The following is a 22,327-nucleotide window of genomic DNA, read 5'->3' as shown; positions in this document are numbered from 1 at the left end:
AGGAATACATAGGGAAATCACATAGATGTTTTTACTCACTTTTATAGATACTGCAGCAGGGACCCTCAACTCACAGGTAGGATGGGCTATTGCCCACGGCTAGACGTTTCTTCCAGGTCAACCCAGGGTCATCTAGAGACCCCAGCCTTGGAATCACACCTTCGTTACCTTTCTTTTTAATATTCACATTTCCTGGCTCTTATTTGGTCAGGGAGTAGATCGATTAAGTTATATTCTGCAAATCTCAATGATATACTAACAGATACATACACATGGCTAAGGACAAAGTAAAATTCATTTCTTTTAATGTCAATGGGCTGTTGAATCCAGTCAAGCGCAGTAAAATTCTATCAAAAATGAAAAAAGAACAAGCCCATGTAATATATTTACAGGAAACTCACTTGTGATAAATTTGTTTTTCTCCTCATATAAATCAGGACATAGAAGAGGAGTTGCTATCCTCATCTCAAGCAAGCTAAATTTTGAAAAAGTATTCCAAATGGGAGATAAGGAGGGCAGATATATTCTGGTAAGGGGGAATATAGATGGAAATCCAGTTACTTTATTGAATATATACGCACCCCCAGGAAGTGATAGTAGTTTCTTCCAGAAAATTACTAATATTATGGTAACGGAAACAGAAGGTCTCTTGATATGTGGGGGAGACTTAAATTTACAATTACAACCAAAGTTAGACTCTTCCAATAGAAAAACATATGAAACAAAGTCCTTACATAAGAAAGTTAACACTTTTTTTGAGAATGTTGGTCTAATTGATATATGGAGGGAGCTTTTCCCCAATAGAAGGGATTACACTCATTATTCTGCCCCCCATTCCGTATATATAAGAATAGACTATTTCATAACATTTGGAAAACATAGAAACAAAATAATCACCTGTGGAATTGGGCCATGCACCTATATATTTATCTGTTGATTTTGACCTACAACCGAAGAATACTATTTGGAAACTAAATTCAAGTCTACTCAATGATCCCTATTTTAAGGAACAAACTAAAAAAGAAATTGGTCTTTACCGAGAATTCAATGATAATGGAGAGGTTTCATCTCCCATTCTATGGGATACTCTGAAGGCTGTCTTAAGAGGGAAAATTATAGCGATATCTTCATATAAGAAAAAAATAAGGAATAAAACATTAGAGGAATTACAAAATAAACTGAAGGAACTAGAAGAAAAACACAAATTGAGTTTGGCACAGGATACACCAGAGGAAATTTTAAAAATTAGGAATGAAATTAATAATTTGGTTACACAAGAAATTAGAAAAAATTTAATGTTTCTGAAACAGACACTATGAAAGTGGATCTAAATCTACTGATGCGGAAACTGAGAAAAAAAGATAGCAGAAAATACAATTCATAGAATTAGGGATCCAAGAACAAAAGTGATAAAAACTAAGCTAAGTGAAATTCAGGAAGCTTTTGAATTTCAATATAATGAAACCCAACTACTTTCATATAACTATAGCCCACCAAGAGAAATGGAAAGTAGATATCCTTGGGCATGGCAAACAGAATCCGTCAAATATTTGGGCATCATTATGCCAAAACACGTGGCAAAATTATCAGAATGCAATTATCAGCCCATATATAAAAAATTAAGGAAGATATAACAAGATGGAACCTAATTCCTTTTCTTGGTCTCAGTTCAAGGGCTAAATCTATTAAAATGAATATACTGCCCAGACTACTATATCTCGTTCAGACTCTACCAATACAGATTAACCAAAATCAATTCAATGAATGGAACAAGATACTATCAAGATATATATGACAAGGTAAAAGGCCTAGGGTTCATCTCAAAACTTTGCAATTAGCCAAGGAAAAGGGGGGATGGGGCCTACCTTCTCTTAGAGATTATTATTTTGCGGCACAGTTGAGAGCTGTGATATGCTGGTGCGAGCCATCATATGACACTTAATGGGAAAACATTGATACTTTCCATCCCCACACAGGCAATTTTGGCTGATAACAACCTACAAAGTTACATAAATAATAATGACAACCCGCGGGTGAAATGGACTCTTAACAGATGGAAAACTATTATAAAAGAATGTAAACTAGAGAGAGACATTGCAATTCTTAAATGGTGTGCATAAGACTCGGATTTTACGCTGAATAAACTGGAAGCTAGATTTAAGGACTGGACAGCTACAGGAATAACAGCTATTTGCAATATAATGAAAGAAGGAACACTGTTCAGTTTTGAAATGCTCAAAGAGAAACACTTGTTAGAAAAACAAGACTTTCACCGGTATTTACAGATGCGACAGTATGTTAATAGGACAGTTAAAAATGTAACCAAGGCAAGCACATGTCTGATAGAGCTACTTAGAAAAGCATATAATTCAAACAACGGTAGTAGAATAATTTCAAGAGTGTATAAGAGTTTGTCAAATTTTAAAACACATTCGACTTCATACATTAAAACAAAATGGGAGAGGGAAGGAGGGATAATAATATCCGAGGAAGACTGGACAATAATATGGAGGTATCAATGGAAGTGTAGCAGTTCACAGAAATGGAGGGAGTTCAGGTAGAAAAACTTAATAAGATATTTTATTACACCCTCTCAGAAATCCCATTATGACAGTAACCTCCCTGTTTGCTGGAGAAATTGTGGAAATCAAAATGCAAACCATTATCATATTTTCTGGGAATGCCCCATTATCACAGACTATTGGAGTGGAATACATAATGCCCTACAAGACATCTTTAAATGTGAAATACCCTTAGAGAGTAAGACCATATATTTTGGGTATATACCTCAAGAATGGTTAAAAAGAGATAAATATTTAATGAATGTACTGCTGGTAGCTGGTAAAAAGACCCTTACCAGGAAATCACAGCAGGCCAGGCAGCATCTCTAGGAAGAGGTACAGTCGACATTCCAGGCCAAGACCCTTCGTCAGGACTAACTGAAGGAAGAGTTAGGGTCCCGGCCCAAAACATCAACTGTACCTCTTCCTAGAGATGCTGCCTGGCCTGCTGCATTCACCAGCAACTTTGATGTATGTTGCTTGAATTTCCAGCATCTGCAGAATTCCTCGTGGTTACCAGGAAATGAGAGCCCAACTTTAAATGTATGGATGGAAATTACAATGGACATTTACAAAATGGAGAAGATAACAACATAAGTTGGAACAATTTTATTCATACTGGAAAAAATGGTTTAACTACATAACACCTCGTAGGCCTGATTTTATTCTCACAAGTCAATGAATATGTTGTAAAAAAGGATCACTCCCTACTCTGTACATAGTTTTCTTCTTTCGATTGTTCTTTCTCTCCTCTCCTTTCTATAAGTGTATACTTCAGATAAATATTATGTGGAGATTTGTGACAAATATGATTATATGATATCTATGTACAGTATCTGAAATACACCTTATGGAAATGTTTGTTTTGATGATGAAATTCAATAAAAATAAATTACATTAAAAAAAGAAATCAGGTGGCAGAGGGGCAGAATCATTGGGTGTGTGTGTCATCAGGCTCCTGCACCTCCTCCCTGATGGTAGCAACGAGAAGAAGGCATGTCCTGGGTGGTGGAGGTCCTTAATGATGGACGCCACCTATCTGAGGCACTGTCATGGCAGGTATAGACTAAAAGAATAGATCCAAGCCTTTCCAAGGAAGTTTGGCAATACTGTCATGTGGAAATGGAGTTGAAGTCTGTCCTTTCTGATGGGTTTTGTGCTTGGTCCTCAAAACAAGAAGGTACTGTCTGTGTGGAGTTTGTACATTGTCCCTGTGATTACTCCTGACTCCCTGCCATTTCCCAAACATTTATTTATTTATTGAGATACAGTGCAGAACAGGCCTTCTTGGTCCTTCGAACCATGTTGCCCAGTAACTCCCAATTTAATCCTAGACTAATCATGGGACAATTTACCTAGCAGTTCGTCTTTGGACTGTGGAAAGAAACCGGAGCACACAGAGGAGACCCCTGTATTCCATGGGGAGGAAGTACAGACCCCTTACAGATGTCAATGGAAGTGAACTCTGAACTCCAATGCCCCGACCTGTAATTGCATTATGCTAACCACTACACTACCATTGTGTCCCTTTCAACACGATTGTTGTTCGGTTAATTGACCTGGTATAAGTTACCCTTAGTGTACAAGTGAAGTGTTCCAATGTAGCAAAGTGGGGGGAGGGGTTTGAGGATCTGGGATGTAAACTGTAGAGAATGTGAGATTTAAAATAATGGGATTAATGTCGATGGGTGGTTGATGGTTGGCGTGGACTCTGGAATGAAGGGACCTTTTCCATTGCTGTATCGTTCTAAGACTACATCTCTTCAGGGACGGAGAAGAAAAGCAATTGTGACAATCAAAAGGAGGTGACTGTCCCGATCAGCTGAAGGATTGTGGAGAGACATTAAAAGAGACTGGTATGAAAAAACATACCCAAATTCATTGATTTTTCGAGGTTTCATCAATAAACGTCATCACAGTCACATAGATTGTAATCAGTGTCTCTGGTCAGAAGAATCATTTATTTCTGCCAAGCAAATTTTATTTAGAAACATGGAGCATGAGTTTATGGATTTATGAATTCATGTGTGTGCAAGTTTTTGGAGATCAGAGTGAAATGTTTTCTTTCCCCTGCTGTTGTGCTTGGTTTGGCGGCACAGTCGCATGGCAGCTAACACAGCGGTACGATCAGGGTTCAATTCCCACATCGGTAAGGAGTTTGTACATTCGCCCCACAGCCACGTACGGGTGCTCCGGTTTCTCCACACTCTGAAGAGAAGGCAGCAGAGACTGGCATGAGCAAGCACTTAAAATGCAATTGCTCAGTCAGATATACTTGCACAAACTTTGTCACAGTTGCATAACATGCAATCAGTGCTTTTATTCATGAGAATTATTTATTTCCGCAAAACATTTTATTAAAGGATAAGGTGCAATAGTGACTGTGAATTTTTTGACACGGGCTCCTGGTCATTGTAGAGAGTCAATATAAGCAGTGAGGTGGAAAGCTTTCCTGCTACTGTATGTGTTCAATACATCTCTAACTTCCTCAGCTCTGTTTAAAGCTTTATCTTGAGCTGTCAGTCTGTTACTCTATCTACAGACGCTGCTTGTCGCTGTATTACATGGAATTTTATTACATACGCAGTTTACTAGCACCAGCATTAAGTCATGAAGTTTATTAAGTTTGTAGCGGCAGTACAATGGTAATAGAGACAAAAACTAAGTAAATCCACTAGTGTTTCTTAATTTAGTTTTGCTCTCTCGCACTATTGTACTGCTTCTGCAAACTTAACAAATTTCATTACTTATGTAGGTGATATTAACAATATAATGGAGATAAAATATAATTAAATAAATAGTGCCAAAAAAAAGGAAATTAAAAAAGTCGTGAGGTAGTACTCATGGGTTCAATTTCCATACAGGAATCGGATGGCAGAGGGGAAGAAGCTGTCCCCGAGTCACTGAGTGTGTGCCTTCAGGCTTCTGTATCTCCTTCCTGATGGTAACAATGAGAAGATGGCATGTCCTGGGTGCTGGAGGTCCTTGATAATGGACCCCGCCTTTCGGAGGCACCTTCATGGGATGTATAGACTAAAATAGACCCCAGAATCTTTCAGGCAGTTTGCCAATACTGCCACGTGGAAATGGTGTTGAAGACTGTCCTTTCTGCTTGGTCCTCAAAACAAGAATGTGGTGTCTGTGTGGAGTTTGCACATTGTCCCTGTGATTGCTCCTGACTTCCCAGTGTGACCTGGTTTCCCGCCATTTTCCAAACATTTATTTGTAACAGATGCAGTTTTTATCTGCTTTGGCAATGATTGAATTCTGCCTGTTGTAACTCAGGTACCAATGTGAGCTGAGGTCGATTTGATGGAAAGTATTTGGCTCCTTGTACTAATAACCTGCAGCCACTGGGTGTCAGAGGAGTACCGCTAAATACAGTGCATTCCAGTTAATTGAGATGCATCAGGACCAGAATGTTTTGGCCCAGTTAAGCAACTGCCTCAGTTAGTTGAAGTTTCATGGAAATGGTTAAAAAGTTATAAATAAAACTACCATTTAAATGATTAAGAACTTATGTATGAAAATTAAACACTGAACAAATTAGAACATTATCAACACTGCTATAAAACTGTGTATCGACAAATTCTTTCAGTGCAGACTGCTGTGTTCTTTTGATTGACTGTAAATGAACAAAATCAGCACAGACACCTGGAGCAGATAAAGAACTGCTACCTTCAAACAATGCTTTCAACGATCACATCCTCCAAATCTTCCTTTTCAAGATGATTATTGGTGCCTTCAAATTCTTCACAGTTTCTAACTTGTCAAAGAAGTGAAATTGTTCGATTTTCACTCCCGGCTGTTTCTGATATCTCTAAGCCTGAATGCTTGAAACCACAGGGAGGAAAACAGTTCTGAATTGTCTTACTGCTTATTTCTCACCGACTATCAGTGACAAAAATCACTGCTTTTTGAACACAAACACACGCAACTGATGCTATTTTAAAAATGTTTACTTTGAGCATAGTGTAGTGTCTAATGGTCACACAAGTGCCCATCACTGATGCTAGTTAGAAACTATTTGGCAACAGTCTCCTGTCCCAATTAATCGGCATAATGTCCCAAATAAATGAAGGGAATCCCAGCTATTTTCTCTATGAGTTTTTTGTTCTTTAAGAATTGTCCAAGTAAGTGAATGTCCTAGTTAACTATTTGTCCATTTAACCAGAAGCCATTTATTGAGGTTTCAGTCATGACGGCTGCTGTAATACTCACCAAAAGCCACTGGGTGTCAGTGTAACAACGCGAGAGAGAGGGGTTGCTGGAGGATCCGGGTGAAACAGTACACAGGAGTCCACTGTGCCAGGAGGTCCTAAAACTGCAGAAGCTGTTCAGATGAATATGTCACACTGAAAGTGGCAGACAGGGAAAGGGCAGGGTATCCACTCTCTGCTTTCTCCAGGGATTGATCTCTCCGTGATTCGCTTATAAAATTCCTCGCAACGCTTACCTCTGCAAACCAATCAGTCCTTCCAGGTGACATAACACTTCATCTGCATGTCTGTCGGGATATATTTCATTATTTGTAAATTTAACTGTGGTATGTGTTGGGTGTGAACTATGTGTACTGTGTTGTGCACTTTGGTCCAGAGGAACATTGTTTTGTTTGGTAGTGTACATGTATACAGTTGAATGACAGTAAGCCTGAACTTGATCATCTACTGTATCCAGTGCTCCTGGTGCAGCCCCTTCTACATTGGTGAGACCTGAAGTAGACTGGGGGACCGTTTTGTTGAGCACCTTTGCTCCATCTGCAATAGCCAGGATTTCCCAGTTTCAATTTCAATTTCACTATTTATTCCTCTCTGCCACAATGAGGACACTCTCATGTTGGAGGGGCAACATCTCATAATCCAGGCAACGCACTCAAAATGCTGAAGGAACTCAGCAGGCCAGGCAGCATCTATGGATGATGTTTCAGTTGATGTTGATGTTTCAGGCTGAGACTCTTCAACAGCAGTCCTGGAAAAGGGTCTCGGCCCAAAACGTTGACTGTACTCTTTTCCATAGATGCCGTCTGGCTTGCTGAGTTCCTTCAGCATTTTGAGTGTGCTGCTTGAATTTCCAGCATCTGCATCTGTGACCTCATATTCCGTCTGGGGAGCCCCCAACCTGACAACATGAACACAATTTCTCGAACCTCTGGTAACTGGAACTGGAAGAAGATGGCGCCAGCAAACAACGCTACCGAAGATGACATCCTCAAGACGGGTCACGAAGCAACTCTTTTCATTTCTTTTATATCTGCTTTCCACTTCAGATATGGTTCTGCTACTGTTAGAGCCTGTTACCTACATCCTGGTGATTTGCTTTCGGGCCGCTCTGGTGCTTCACAAGAGGGTTCCGAGACGCTGCAACCATGGAGGCCGGGAAATCCAGAGGCAGGGCGTGGGCCCATGATCGACTCCATCTCTCACCGATTGAAACGCCAAGGAAGATTGAAATCAGGGACGAGTGTTTAGTGCTGTCTACCAGACTCCCGCTCGCCACTGCCAGAGGGGTCCGCATGTGGCACTCTCTCTCTCTCGCTGTCCTTGCATTCAAGTGGTCCCTCTCTCTCTCAGCTGTCCGCAGATGGTGCCGGAGCAAGGTTTAATCGATCAGATCGTAGATTTGGACTCTAATTCAGGTTTATGGTGTGTCCTGGTATCTAGTTCGGGTTATGGTTGCTCTCTTTTGTTACTATTGGGCGGTTTTTAAATCGGGGAGCCCAGGAGATAATGAATGCAGAGCTGAACTGTACTGAAATATGCCTTTTCATTTTGTGTTTCCGTTCATTTTTTGTTGCCATTTGCATGATTTTTTGTGTGTGTTGGGGGGATGCTTGATGATTTTCTTTGAACGGGTTGGTTCCATGGTAAAAAGAAAACTGCAAACAATAAAAGCAAGCAAATAGCATTCAGAACGGAAGTTCACAGAAGTGAGTTCACACTGTGATAGCTGCAGGACACAGCCGCAGTTGGTGCAGAGACAAGCAAACCTCACAGAGCAGCGATTTGGTCCGGCCTGTGCCTTGCCTCCAGCTCCGACACCCCATCCTTTTCAAAATGGCCCAGTGCTTAAATGCCCCTTAGGCCAACGCCCTGCCACCTCAATTCAGTCGGTATGCAACTTTCCCAATTCGGCTGGGCACTTAAATCGATTAAACCTCAGGTCTTTCCTCACTCTCAGGCCCCAATATGGTCCCTGCCGCCTCGACTCCACATTGCCTGTGTTCGCCTCACCTCAGTTCTGCCAAATCGAATTGCTTCCAAGTTCACTCCAGGAACGGCCAAACATTGGCTCATTCCCCACTCTCTGACCCAGACCCCACTGCCTTGGTTCAGCCTGTGCGCAGCAGCCCTGCACCTTCGAGAATTCCGTTGCCACTGCAAAAGTGCCGGGTTGTAGATATGGTTCAGAAGACCAACTCCAACAGGGAAGTTACAGTCTATTGTTTGCAGTGATCATTTACCAGAAAAAAACGTAATTAAACGTAATTAACTAATTTCCTTTGTTTGATTTGCCACCAGCGCCAGCTTAATTTCCTCACCACTGATTTGTTTTCCACACCTTGTGGCACATCAGGCGGCAACCTTGCCTTTCTTTAGCATTTTTGTCTTTTTTTTTTACGAAGCCAATTTGCTAGCTCGACACTCAACCCAGCACGGATGGAAAGCTTACAAGGAGCCGGCTGGATTCGAAAATGGAACCACTCACCTCCAAGTCCGGTGCAGATGCCATTACACCACTGGCCAGTCTCCATGACCATGGATATTGTCTGTCCAGTGCTTTGAAGGGTATTTTTTCTCTGCAATGTAAACTGAGCAGGTTTTATTTTGCTTTGGTGATTGTTGCATTCTGTCTGTGGTAACCCTGATGCTAATTTGAACTGACCAGATGCAGGGATTCAACAGTTTCTTTCCAGCCATCAATGCTGCTGAAATAACTGTGTTTCTCCAGCAGATTGTGTGTTTGTCTGGATTCCAGCATCTGCAGTCTCTTGTGTCTGGATTGAAGTTGACTTGACGGAAAGCATTTGGTACCTTGCAGTGACAACCTGCGACCACTGGGGGGCAGAGGAACACCGCTGAAATGAGGTGTTGCGGCTTCAGTCAAACTGGCTGCTGTAATTGCAACGTCGACCAGATTGTGTGTTGCTCTCGATTCCAGCATCTGCAGTTGCTTGTGTCTGGATTGAAGTCAATTGATGAAAAGTTTGGTACCTTGCAGTGACAACCTGCAACCATGGTGGGGAAAGGGGTGGGTCAGAGGGAACACCCCCAAATAGTAAAAGATTCAATCAATATATGGAGGTGTTCCTCTGGCCGTGTAGTGAATCTCACAGTGGCTACCCATTTTAATCCTACTTCCCATTCCCAGTCTTACGTTTGCCCAAGGGTTTTGCTATTACTATGATGAGGCATAACTCAGTGTGGTGGAGCAGCACCTCATTCCATCTGGGCCTCCTCCAACCTGAAGACTTGAACTTCGATTTCTCCACTTCCCATCATTTCTACCCTCCTTCCTTACCTCTTTTTCCATTTCCTATTCTGGTTATCCTCTCACCCCTTCTCTTCTCCGTACCTGTCCACCAACTCCTCTAGATCCTTTCTTCCTTCCCTTCCTCCCATGATTCACTGTCCTTTCCTGTTAGATTCCTCCTTCAGCCCTTTATCTCTTCCACCTATCACCTCCAGCCTTATTTCCTTCCCTCTCCTCTCACCTGCCAGCTTGTGTTCCTCCAAACCCCTGGGTTGTTTAAAGTGGGGGGCCCGTTCATAATCTGGCATCTGCCCCCACATTCTTTCCAGTCCTGATGAAGAGTTTTGGCCTGAAACATTAACTGTTTATTCCCCTTCACAGCCATCTATAAATTTGCCTGTTATGCAACCATTGTTGACAGAATGTCTGATGGTGACGAGAGGGGGTACAGGAGCGAGATATACCAGCTAGCTTAGTAATGTTGCGCTCAATGTCAGTAAAACCTAAGAGCTGATTGTAGACTTCAGGAAAGTTAGGTTGAGGGAACATGAACCAATACTCATAGAGGGATCAGAAGTGGAGTGAGTCAGCAATTTCAAGTTCCTGGGTGTCAACATCTCTGAGGATCTAACCTGGTCCCAACATATTGATGCAGCTATAAAGGAAGCATGACAGTGGCTATACTTCATTAAGAGTTTGAGATTAGGTTTGTCACCTAAAGCACTCAAAAACTTATACAGATGTACGGTGGAAAGCATTCTGACTGGCTGCATCACTGTCTGGTATGGGGGTGGAGGGGGCTACCACACAGGATCGAAAGAAGCTGCAGAAAGTTGTAAAATTGGTCAGCTCCATCTTGGGTACTAGCCTCTGACGTATCCAAGACATTTTCAAGGGACTCACATCACCCAGGACATGCCCTCTTCTCATTGAAGGAGGTACAGAAGCCTGAAGGCACACACTCAACGATTCAGGCATTGAACCCATAAAATTACCTCACATTTTTATTTCTGTTTTTGCACTATTTTTAATATAGCTATTTAATATACATATATATACTTACTGTAATTAATTTACATTTTTCTATATCATCGTATATTGCATTGGACTGCTGCCGCAATGTTAAACTGCCCGACAAATGCCGGTGATGTTAAACCCGATTCTAACCTGCGGAGCTCCCGCTAAGAATCTTCACCCTCGACCCGCAGACGCGGCGCATGCGCGCTCCCCTCCAATCCCTGCCCTCGCTGGCGTCGCGGCCGCTCTTGCCCGTGGAGGACCAGCAGGAGGACTTGTCTGCGGAGCAACAATCAAACTGTTGGCAAGGAGGGGAGCGAAGTTGTCGTTTCGGGCTTAGACGCCACATCAAGACTATTGGCTGCTTTTGTCTCTATGGTGGTTTAAGGGGGGAACTGCCGCTCTTTTCTTGGAAGGACCATTGTTTACAGCGCAGGACGTTTATTTCACCCCGGAGGACCAACCGCCGTTGCGGCGGGAGGACCTTCGTTCACCTCGGAGGACCGACCGCTATTGTCCCGGGAGGACCGTTGTTTAAAGCGGAGGACCGTGTTGAAGATGGCGGAGAGTGGAGCGGAGGAGAAAGAACCGGAGGGCGACGGGGAGCGGAGAGTCCGGGTATCCTGGGGTGGGGGGTGGGAATGTAGCCCTGGCAACGGGGAGTCTGGATACAGGGGGAGTATCTGGGGGACCCATTGTCGGAGAAGCAGGAAGGGGCTAGTGGAATCCGGGGACAAGGGTTATTAGGGAGTCAGAAGAGAAAGTGGGATATCTGCGCGAAGGTTGTTCGGGGGGCGGGGGGTTCCTCGGGGTGTCGAAGTCTCCCTGGGTAGAGAGACACAATCTCCCCGAGGTGGAGTGTGTGACCGGGAAGTGGGGAGAGATATCTGCCTGTTACGGTTGTTGTGGAGTGGAGTCCTACTCCGTTTCCTGATGGGGATGGGGAATGTGGTCAGGCTGGATGGGGCGTCAGCCGACAGAAGAGATCTAGGATCCCCGGGGTGGGGACTGTCCGGGTATTCCCATGATAGGGAGGGGGGGTTGAGGGGGGTCCAAGGAGACGGAGATGGAAGAATCTGCTGGAAGGGGAGGGTGGAGTAGGGGCGGAGGGTTTGGATGTCCCGGGAGGGATGAGGGGATGGGGGTGGGGTTATATAGTGACAGGGAGAAAGGGTGGGGTCGGATGAGGACCCTCCTGGGAAGAGGAGGGGGGGGATATAGAGGTATTGCTGGGGTGTCCACTTGTAGAGTGGGTTCAGGGTGTGAGGTGTAACTCCAGCTTTCTTCCCCCACCCCCCCATACACACACAGGAGCTGGTGGATGAGCTTTACACATTCCGGGACCTCTACTTCGAGACTCATGGCATGGAGGAGGCTGGAAATAGGCAGCGAGATCTGGAGGAGCGCATGCAGGCAACTCTGGAGGCCCTACAGGAATTAGAGGGTAGGGAGAGTCCAAGAAACTTCCTCCAACCTCCATCAAACCCTCCCCAGGTGCACCCTCCTAATACCCTCTTTTACCCTGTCCTCTCCTGTCACACCCTTTGAGAAAACCCTCAAGCCCTCATCCCCTCCTCCCAGGCACCAACACCGTATCCCTCTCCTCTCCTAGGGTTACTGTTCTAAGCTGCACAAATGCACAGCCGCCCAGTAACTGAAATGTTCCCACGTATAGCCTTCGTTGCCACACAATTTTTTTTGACCATGTAAAAGTTTCCTGATCAGAGCAATGGTTGGTCTGCGCAGCTGTGAAAAAAAATGAGAGGGGATGTTGCCCAGGAACCCCCCCCCCCATCTAATCCTTATGCAGGAACCAATCCTTAACCCTCCCGTTATTATGCATCCCCCTCCTCATCCTTAATCCTCTCTCCCCACCGATTTTGCCCCTGCTCCACTTGGTTGTTGACTATTGCTGATACTATGAGCAAATGGCTCTCGCCCCCCCCTCCCCACCTGTCTCAGTCACTGGCCCCTCCCCCCCAATCACCGGTGCCCCACTGTCAATGCTGCATACCCATTTCTCCCCATCACTGACGCTCTCATCCCTCCCACAGGATGCCCCCAGCGGAAGGCTCACCTGTTGGTGCTGGAGGGCCGGGCGCTCAATATAATGCCTGAGTACAGCCCACGGGCTGAGCAGCTGCTCTCACGGGCTGTCAAACTAGAGCCGGGGCTGATCGAGGCCTGGAACCAGCTGGGAGAGGTGTACTGGAAGAAGGGGGACCTGTCTGCCGCCCATACCTGCTTCTCTGGGGCCCTCAACCAGGTTAGAGGGTGAGGGGTGAAGATCGGGGGTGGCAGAGGGAAAATGGAGTGAGGGGAAGGGGTGGAGGGGGTGGTCGGGAGATCGAGAGGGTTAGGAGTTCAAAGTAAAATTATTATTGAAGTACATGTGTCACAATATACTTTATACTTTATTGTCGCCAAACAATTGGTACTAAAACGTACAATCATCACAGCGATATTTGATTCTGCACTTCCCGCTCCCTGAATTACAAATATTAAAGATATTAAAAGTAGTTTAAATTAGTAAATATTAAAATTTTAAATTATAAATCATAAAAGAAAATAGAAAAATAGATAGTAAGGTAGTGCAAAAAAAATGAGAAGCAGGTCTGGATATTTGGAGGGTACGGCCCAATTCAGGGTCAGGATCCGTTCAGCAGTCTTATCACAGTCGGAAAGAAGCTCTTCCCAAATCTGGCCGTACAAGTCTTCAAACTCCTGAGCCTTCTCTGGGGGGAAGAGGGACGAAAAGTGCATTGGCTGGGTGGGTTGTGTCCTTGATTATCCTGGGAGCACTGCTCCAACAGCATGCGGTGTAAAGTGAGTCCACGGACGGAAGATTGGTTTGTGTGATGTGCTGTGCCGTGTTCACAATCTTCTGCAGCTTCTTTCAGTCTTGGACAGGACAACTTCCATACCAGGTTGTGATGCACCCTAGAAGAATGCTTTCTTCGGTGCATCTATAAAAATTAGTGAGGGTTTTAGGGGACAGGCCAAATTTCTTTAGTTTTCTGAGGAAGTAAAGGCGCTCAGATTCATTTTCTTGCGGGCATACAAAAGAAAACAAATTAGAATCAATGAAAGACTGCACCCAACAAAACGGACAAACAACCGATGTGCAAAAGTTAACAAACTGCAAATACAAAATAATAACAAGCAATGCAATAAACATCAAGAACATGATGAGTCCTTGAAAGTGAATCCATAGGTTGTGGGAACAGTTCAGTGACAAGACAAGTGAAGTTATCCCCTCTGGTTCAAAAGTGTGATGGTTGAGAGTAATAACTGTTCCTGGATCTGGTGGTGAGGTTCTCGAAGCTCCTGTACCTCCTTCCTGATGGCAAGCAGTAGTTATTGTGTCGGCCTAAGGAGACCAGGGGAGGGAGCTGGGGGGGATGTGCTGGGCTGGGGAAGATGACTGAGGATGGAGTGGGGTGGGGGGGCAGCTCACACAGCGTCTAGTAGTTTAATTCCATCCTCTAACAAAACTGTATTGAGAAGAAGGGCATGATTAAACTGAAAAGTGTGCAGAACAAGATTTACAAGAATGTTGTCGGGACTCGAGAGAGATTAGACAGGTAGGGTTTCCTCCTGGGAGCGTAGGTAACTTGGGGATCTCCTTGAGATGTATAAAATCATGGGGTGGTGGGCTTGGATAGGGTGAGTAGTCTTTTTTTCCCCCAGAGTTGGAAATCAATAACTGGTGAGCATTGCTTTAAGGACAAGTTTGTTTTTACACAGAGGTGGGAAGTAGTTGCCATAGGAAGTGATTGAGACAGCTACTTCAGTTACATTTAAGAAGTTACTAGACAACGGGGTGACCCGTTGGGGCACCATTTGAGAGAAGGGTAGTGCAGTCTGATGTGACCAGAATGAACATTAAATTTTCCTGAATGCTACTGGTATTGCTTTGCTTTGGAAATTGAAGAAGAAAACCTCAGTTTATTAAAGAAGAATGACGCGTAGCAAGGCAAATATAGCTCCTCCTCGTTTAGTGACACTTTTGATGGCATCATTTCTGATTGATCTGCCACCCTTCTGCTTCTTGTTGTCATTCTGGAGACGTGCAGTCCTTTCATCTGCCATCTCTTCATCTCTTCTGCTGTTTGTTGTTTGTCTTTGATCTTGGAGACGTGCATTTCTCTGCTCTCTTGTCTCTTCCTCTCTCCTCCTGTGCCTGTTTTTGTCATTCTGGAGACGTGCAGCCCTTTCATCCCCCATCTCTTCTGCTGTTTATTGTTTGTGTCTGATCCTGGAGACGTGCATTTCTCAGCTCCTTTGTCTCTTCCTCTCTCCTCCTCTATGACAGTTGTGATTTTGGAGACGTGCATGCCTCTCCTCCTCTGTCTCTTCTTCTCTCATCTTTTTTGTCCTCTTTGATCCTGGAGTCGTGCGGCCCTGGCCTCATCCGATTCTTGTTCTCTCCCTCTCCTTGCTGCTTCCCAACCATGTTTGGAGTTATCTCTTGACCACAATGTCCCCCTCCTCTTTCCACGCTGCATAATTAGGCTGACCATATTTTTTTTTACCCTAATGCTGGATAGAAGATACGAAGCAGTAACACCAAAGCCTCCAGGATGCTGATTATTCTTGATGATGTAGTTGGCGCTCTCCTAAATGGACATGATATAGTCACTGCTGTCCTTTGACTTCAGCAAAGGGTTTGATGGGAGTCTCGAAGTACATCATTACGATAAGATTTAATCAACTCTTATTGAAGGGTCTCAGTTTGATCTGTCCCAATCCTGCACATGCTGATGGTGATTAGCAGAATGTGAGCGCTCGAAATCAAGCTGCCCTGCCCTTTTGCTCCAGTTGGTGTCAATGCTGTGAGCATCGTGAGTCACTTCTGAGGGTGGCTGTGCGCATGCATCATGGTGTCACATTGCGGTTTCCATCATGGCTGACATTGGCTCTCGGGTGAAAGCAGGGCTGTTGATTTTGGCAATTGAGCAATTTTATACGAATATATAATCCTGAATTTTGCCTGTATGCCTGTAAGTTAGCGCATTTTAAGTCGACTTAGCCAAAAATAGTGCAGCTGTAATGCATCGTTTGCACTAATTGGTGATCACAAACAGACAAACAGAGCATGAGAGTTTTAGTAATATAGGGATAGATGTGGAAAGTACAAGGATTGTGAGTTTAGAGGCATTGGTCAGACAATATTTGGAATATTGTGAGCAGTTTTGTGCCAGTTCTCTGGGAAAAAAACGTGTTCTAGCATTGGACAAGGTCCAGAGGAGGTTCACGAGAATGATTCTGGGAATGTTGGGGTTAATGTGTGAGGAGAGTTTGGTGGCTCTGGGTTTGTACTCACTGTTCAGGAGTGACAGGGGATCTTATTGAAACTTACTGAATACTGGAAGTCTTGAATAGAGTAAACCTGGAGAGGATGGTTCCAGTTGTGGGAGACTAGGACCAGATGACACAGCCTTAGAATACGTCCATTTAGAACTGAGATGAGAAGAAATTTCTTTAGCCAGATGGTGGTGAATCTGTGTAATTCATTGCCACAGATGGCTATGGAGGCCAAGTTATTGGGAATAATTAAAGCAGAGGTTGAAAAGTACTTAATCTGTGAGGGTGTGAAAAGTTACAGGGAGAAGGCAGGAGAATGGGGTTCGAAAGGGAAAATAAATCAGCCATGATCGAATTGCGGAGCAGACTAAAAGGCCAAATGGCCTAATTCTGCTCCTATGTCTTATGGTCTGATATGGGCCAAGTGTTGGGAAACCGTGCTCCTCTGTGTACTGTCCGTCCCATGTTCTGGGAACTGGGTGAGATATCCTGACCAGAGAGGAAGCCCGCCTGGCCACGTGGAATCAATCTCACTGCTTGACAGGTCTTGCAACCTCCCTGCGGAGTGAACTGGCCTCCTGGATGCGCTCAACCTTCTCATGAACTATATATGTGGGGGTAATGGGCTTCCTGTTGGTGCTGTGCTGCATCCCATCCTGACCTTGGTGGGAGAGGAGGGCTGCTGAAGGCGGTTCTGGCAGGGTGTGTGATAGAACGAGATTTATGAGGGATGGGTACAGTGGGTTAGAGCAAAGGTGGGGGGGGAGGGATTTGGGAGGGGTCCATATTTACTGTGGCTCCACCTGGCATGTCCCACCCCCACCCCACAGTGCAAGAACAAGGTGTCTCTGCGGAACCTGTCGATGGTCCTGAGGCAGCTGCCGGCTCAGGGGGAGGACAGCACCAAGAATGTCCTGGCCAGCGTGGAGCAGGCGAAGGTGGCGGTGCAGATGGATGTCACCGACGGAACCTCCTGGTGTGAGTGTGACCTGGCTGCCGGGGGGGAGGGGGGTTGGGAGCACCATGGGAGAAGGGGGCAGTAAGGGAGCATTGTGGAAGGGAGGAGAGAAGGGAAGGATTGCCATGGGTGGGAGGAAAAGTAGTGAAGGAGCCCCATAGAGGGGTTGGTGGGGGAGGGTAGAGAGGAAGGGGATGCCAGTTTCTCCCGTGACCAGCTGTGAGGATGTTAACCCCTGTCCCCCTCCACCCACCCACCATGCTCAGCTGCAGTAACGTCTCTCTTTCCCCCCAAACAGACATCCTGGGCAATGCCTACCTGTCACTATTCTTCCTCACTGGGCAGAGTGAGCGGGTCAGTCAGCAGGCACTGGGTGCCTACGCTCAGGCGGTGAGTATCACCAGGATGGGGGTGTGGTAGGGCCATTGGTGTGACTGAGTTGTGGGATGGGCGGTTGCAGGTGCAATGGGGGGGGTGTCAAAGGGTGTTCGGGAGTGAAGGGGCTGGGGCAAGATTGGAGGTTTGGGGTTGGGTGGGATGATGGGTTCAGGGGCTGGTTTGGAACGGGAGGTCAGTCAGATGGGATTGTAGGAGGTCATGGGGGTGTTGGGGTTGAGGACAGGGTTCAGGGGGTTAGGGGAAGGTTTGGGGTGACAAGAGGGAGATCGCGGTGACATGATTGGAGAATGATGCTCAGAGTCAGAGTTCAAGGTGTTGGAAGTCAGGTGACTGGGTTAAGAGGTTGGGGCTGGGTTGGGGTTGGAGATGGGATGAGTGACTGGGTCGGGGGTAACAGGATCGGGCACTGGCTTCAGAAGGCTGGAGAAGTAAGCTCTGGTGATGGGATTGAGTGAGGTGTTGGGTCAGTTGAGGGGAAGAGGGTGATATTCTAGAGAAGGGCCTGTGATGTAAGGGTGGTGTTTGTTGGGAGGGTGGGAGAAGACAGCGTGACCTGACCATTGTCTCTCCCCCTCTCCAGGAGAAGGTTGACACAGCCTCCCACAACAACCCAGACCTCCACTTCAACAGGTCCACGGTGAGTTCACCCCCACCCATCTCTGGTGGGTGGATATAAAAGTTCACTGAGAAGGGCTCCTGAATCATTGGGACTTGCCCGGGGAGGGTGAGGATGGCTCTCAGTGAATGTGATGGAGTTGAGGGTGTTTGAGGGATTGCTGAGAGGGCGGACCCCAAGAGGCTGGAGGTGGGGCACACTAATGCTTGGGATATGCCGGAGAGGATGGGATGGGGGCACAGAGGCGGATTGCAGGGAGGGATGGCAGAGGTTGGGATGAGTGGGGTGGGCAATGGGACTCCTGAGCAGACAGAGAGTCTGAGGGCAGCGGAAGGTGCGGGCAGACTCCTGCTTCTGCTTTAATCCCTGACCCCTGTTCCCTCAAAACACCCAGCTTCACAGGTATGAGGAGAGGTACCAAACGGCGCTGGAAGGATTTGCTCGGGCTGCTGCCCTTGACCCTGCCTCCTCAGAGGCTTCGCACCGCCATCAGCAGCTGCTCTCCTTCCTGGACCGGGTCAGCACCATGGTGCAGCAAAAGGTGAAGAGGGGGCAGAATGTGGGAAGCTGGGTGGGGGAGACTGACTCATGGGAGTGGGGAGGGCCACAGTCAATGGTGCAGGGGGTGGTTTGCATTCACCCAGGTCCCAAACTTTGTCACATGGTGTGAGCAGAATTATCTGGAGCTTAATGTGAAAAAGACTAAGGAGCTGGTGGTAGACCTGAGGAGAGCTAAGGTACCGGTGACCCCTGTTTCCATCCAGGGGGTCAGTGTGGACATGGTGGAGGATTACAAATACCTGGGGATACGAATTGACAATAAACTGGACTGGTCAAAGAACAATGAGGCTGTCTACAAGAAGGGTCAGAGCCGTCTCTATTTCCTGAGGAGTCTGAGGTCCTTTAACATCTGCTGGACGATGCTGAGGATGTTCTACGAGTCTGTGGTGGCCAGTGCTATCATGTTTGCTGTTGTGTGCTGGGGCAGCAGGCTGAGGGTAGCAGATACCAACAGAATCAACAAACTCATTCGTAAGGCCAGTGATGTTGTGGGGATGGAACTGGACTCTCTCACTGTGGTGTCTGAAAAGAGGATGCTGTCTAAGTTGCATGTCATCTTGGTCAATGTCTCCCATCCACTACATAATGTACTGGGTGGGCACAGGAGTACATTCAGCCAGAGACTCATTCCACCGAGATACAGCACAGAGCGTCATAGGAAGTCATTCCTGCCTGTGGCCATCAAACTTTACCACTCCTCCCTTGGAGGGTCAGACACCCTGAGACAATAGGCTGGTCCTGGACTTATTTCATAATTTACTGGCATAATTTACATATTACTATTTAACTATTTATGGTGCAACTGTAACGAAAACCAATTTCTCTCGGGATCAATAAAGTATGACTATGACAATAGCCGTCGGTTCTTGGGTGCCCTTGAGTGGGACCGTGTCCTAGGACTGTTCATGAGGACAGATGAGCCTGTGGTGTGAGTGTACTCTGCCTCCTCTCTGGTTCCAGGGGAAGCTGAAGACAAAGAGACTGAATGCCATGGTGTCCAGACTGGTGAACCGGGAGCTGTCACAGCACCAGGGCCGTTCCTACTCCAGCCCGAGTGGGCAGCCGCTCTCCCTTAGCCTGCGGCCCCTCTCTGCTCTCCGCCCCGGGCCCAACCCTGGGTTGGTGGTACTGGGCAAGGTGGTCTTCAGCCTCACAACCGATGACAAAGTGCCCTTGTAAGTACAAGGTCTGGGGAGTGTGGGGGACCACTGGGCAGGTCTGGAGAATGGATCCCAGTTACCACAGTTCAAGCGGGTCAAGTTACCAGGAGAGTTGGGGCCTGGTTACCAGGGACAGGCAGGGCTTTGAATGGAGCTTTATTACAAGGGCAAATGTGGACTTGGTTACTCGGGTCCTCAGTCACCAGAGAGAGTGGACCCTTGAATAGCAGGAGAGATGGGGATATAGTTACTGAGGGAGGTGTGGCCTTGGATACTGGGAAGAGGGGTATGTGGTAACTGGATCTGGTGTGGCCTTGGTTACGGGGTGGAGGGTGTAGTCTTGTTACCCAAGGCCTTGGTTACCAGGGGGTGGGGCGGGGGAAGAGGATGGATCTCGGTTACTGGGGGGGGGGGGAGAGGATGGATCTCGGTTACCGGTGGGGGGGCGGAGAGGATGGATCTCAGTTACCGGGGGGGGGAGAGAGGATGGATCTCGGTTACCAGGGGGTGGGGGAAGAAGATGGATCTCGGTTACCGGGGGTGGGGGGGGGAAGAGGATGGATCTCGGTTACCGGGGGTGGGGGAGAGAGGATGGATCTCGATTACCGGGGTTGGGGGGAGGATGGATCTCGGTTCCCAGGGGGTGGGGGCTGGGGCCCTGATGTACTGTTGACTGCCATCACTACTCAACCCGCTTTCCCTGTTACTGACCGGTCCCTCCTTTGTCCTAAGTACCTTCGGTCTGTTGGATGGTGAGGGGACCTGTGTGGCGGTGATGGTGTACAACATAGCAGAGAGCTGGGCGGTGCTGATCGGAGACACGGTGGCCATTCCCCAGCCCCTTTTCAAGGAGCATCGACTGGAGCACCGTGGCAAGGTGAGTGTGAGAGCAGGGTGTGACCCCGGGCAGAGAGCACAACCCATTGTGGTGTCTCGACGTAGATTGTGACAAAATCTATACCCAAACCAGCACTGACACCTCTCTCTCCTGCTGCACCAGGACTCAAACCCCCTCTCCCTACCACTAATCCTCAACCCCCTCTTCCCCCCCAACTTCCCACTTTCCCCCATCCACCCTCCGTGCATGCTGGACTTTGACCTTTCTCTCCCCACTCCCTCTACTTCAGGCCTGACACCTCTTTCCCTTCATCCCACAGAAGTTTGCCTTCAACAGTGTCCGTGTGGAGACCCCACTGGTGCTGATAGTGAACGGCAGGAAGCAGAGTGCCAGCTGCCAGGCCACTGCCATCGTCGCCTACAGACCCTGCAGCGAGTGAAGAGAGGTTCACCTGACCTCTCCAGGACTGAGTCCAGACAGCAATTTGCTCCCCACATCCTGGAACCCATGGAGTTAACATTACTGTTGGTGCTTCCTGTGGGATCGCTGGCCGACTACCCATGGGGTGGGGGGAGAACTGGGTCCTTGTGGTGGAGGGGTACTGAGGGCGCAGTGGGGGGACATTTTCAGGACCATGGAGAGGCAAGTGGGGGGAGCGCACCCTGGTCGTGAATTGACACTGATTTTTCAACGTCTCCACCTGGAGATGGCGGTCAATCCACACCTTCTACATACTGAACCTCATGCCAAATCCTTCTCCACTGCCTCTGGGTCTTTCAATTGTTTTGATAGATAACTGAATGTTTCACGTATGGTTAGCAGAAAGATGTTTTTACAAGAAGCTGAAAATATTTGCTCAGCCATAATAAACCATATTACAGAGGGTTGTAAATTCCTGCTGTCACCGTAATAAACTGTTACAGGAGGCTGTAAATCACTCTTGCTGCAGTAAACCATGTTCCAAAGCTGTAAATTACCACACTTCTGCTGTAATAAACCGTTTACAGGAGGCTGTAATTCATCCTCTCACTGTAATAAACTGCTTACAGGAGGCTGTAATTCGCACTCTCGATGTAATAAATCACATTATAATGCTATAAATCACCATTCTCACTGTAATAAACAGCTTACAGGAGGCTGTAAATTACCACTCTCACTAATAAACCGCTTACAGGAAGTGGTTATTTGCCCCTCTTGATGTAATAAAATGCTTACAGGAGGCTGTAATCGCCACGCTCACTGTAATAAAATGCTTACAGGAGACTGTAATTTACCACGATGTAATAAACCGCTTATAGGAGGCTGTAAATCACCACATTCTATGTAATAAACCGCTTACAGGAGGCTGTAAATCGCCACACTCGATGTAATAAACTGCATTGTATGTAGCCCATTCACCGAGGGAGGCCAGATGCCCTGCCTGTGAACCTTCATGATCCC

The 22,327-nt window shown here is 46.6% G+C and overlaps 1 protein-coding gene across 2 annotated transcripts; it reads left to right on the top strand.

The window, feature by feature from the left end:
- Positions 1-11,297: 11,297 nt before the first annotated feature.
- On the top strand, positions 11,298-22,064 carry ttc5 (tetratricopeptide repeat domain 5). Of its 2 annotated transcripts, XM_072270014.1 has the most exons (10): positions 11,298-11,666; positions 12,360-12,492; positions 13,103-13,314; positions 17,186-17,333; positions 17,612-17,703; positions 18,293-18,349; positions 18,723-18,869; positions 19,850-20,064; positions 20,782-20,926; positions 21,207-22,064. In XM_072270014.1, the coding sequence occupies exons 1-10, from the start codon at positions 11,607-11,609 to the stop codon at positions 21,324-21,326; spliced, it is 1,329 nt and encodes a 442-aa protein (XP_072126115.1). In that variant the 5' UTR covers positions 11,298-11,606; the 3' UTR covers positions 21,327-22,064. The 2 variants fall into 2 exon arrangements, with proteins under 2 accessions (XP_072126115.1, XP_072126116.1); XM_072270015.1 differs by lacking the exon at positions 18,723-18,869.
- Positions 22,065-22,327: the final 263 nt, after the last annotated feature.

Source organism: Mobula birostris, chromosome 10, assembly GCF_030028105.1.
Source record: "Mobula birostris isolate sMobBir1 chromosome 10, sMobBir1.hap1, whole genome shotgun sequence".
In the NCBI taxonomy this organism is placed as follows: Eukaryota; Metazoa; Chordata; class Chondrichthyes; order Myliobatiformes; family Myliobatidae; genus Mobula; species Mobula birostris.
This window is presented reverse-complemented; position numbering and strand designations above follow the sequence as displayed.

What these genes read in the sequence shown, in the direction of transcription:
- ttc5 (XM_072270014.1), top strand. Translation starts at nt 11,607, where the DNA reads ATGGCGGAGAGTGGAGCGGAGGAGAAAGAACCGGAGGGCGACGGGGAG. An exon ending in TCTCTGGGGCCCTCAACCAG is followed by an intron (nt 13,315 to 17,185) that starts GTTAGAGGGTGA and finishes CCCACCCCACAG; the next exon opens with TGCAAGAACAAGGTGTCTCT. An exon ending in GACTGGAGCACCGTGGCAAG is followed by an intron (nt 20,927 to 21,206) that starts GTGAGTGTGAGA and finishes TTCATCCCACAG; the next exon opens with AAGTTTGCCTTCAACAGTGT.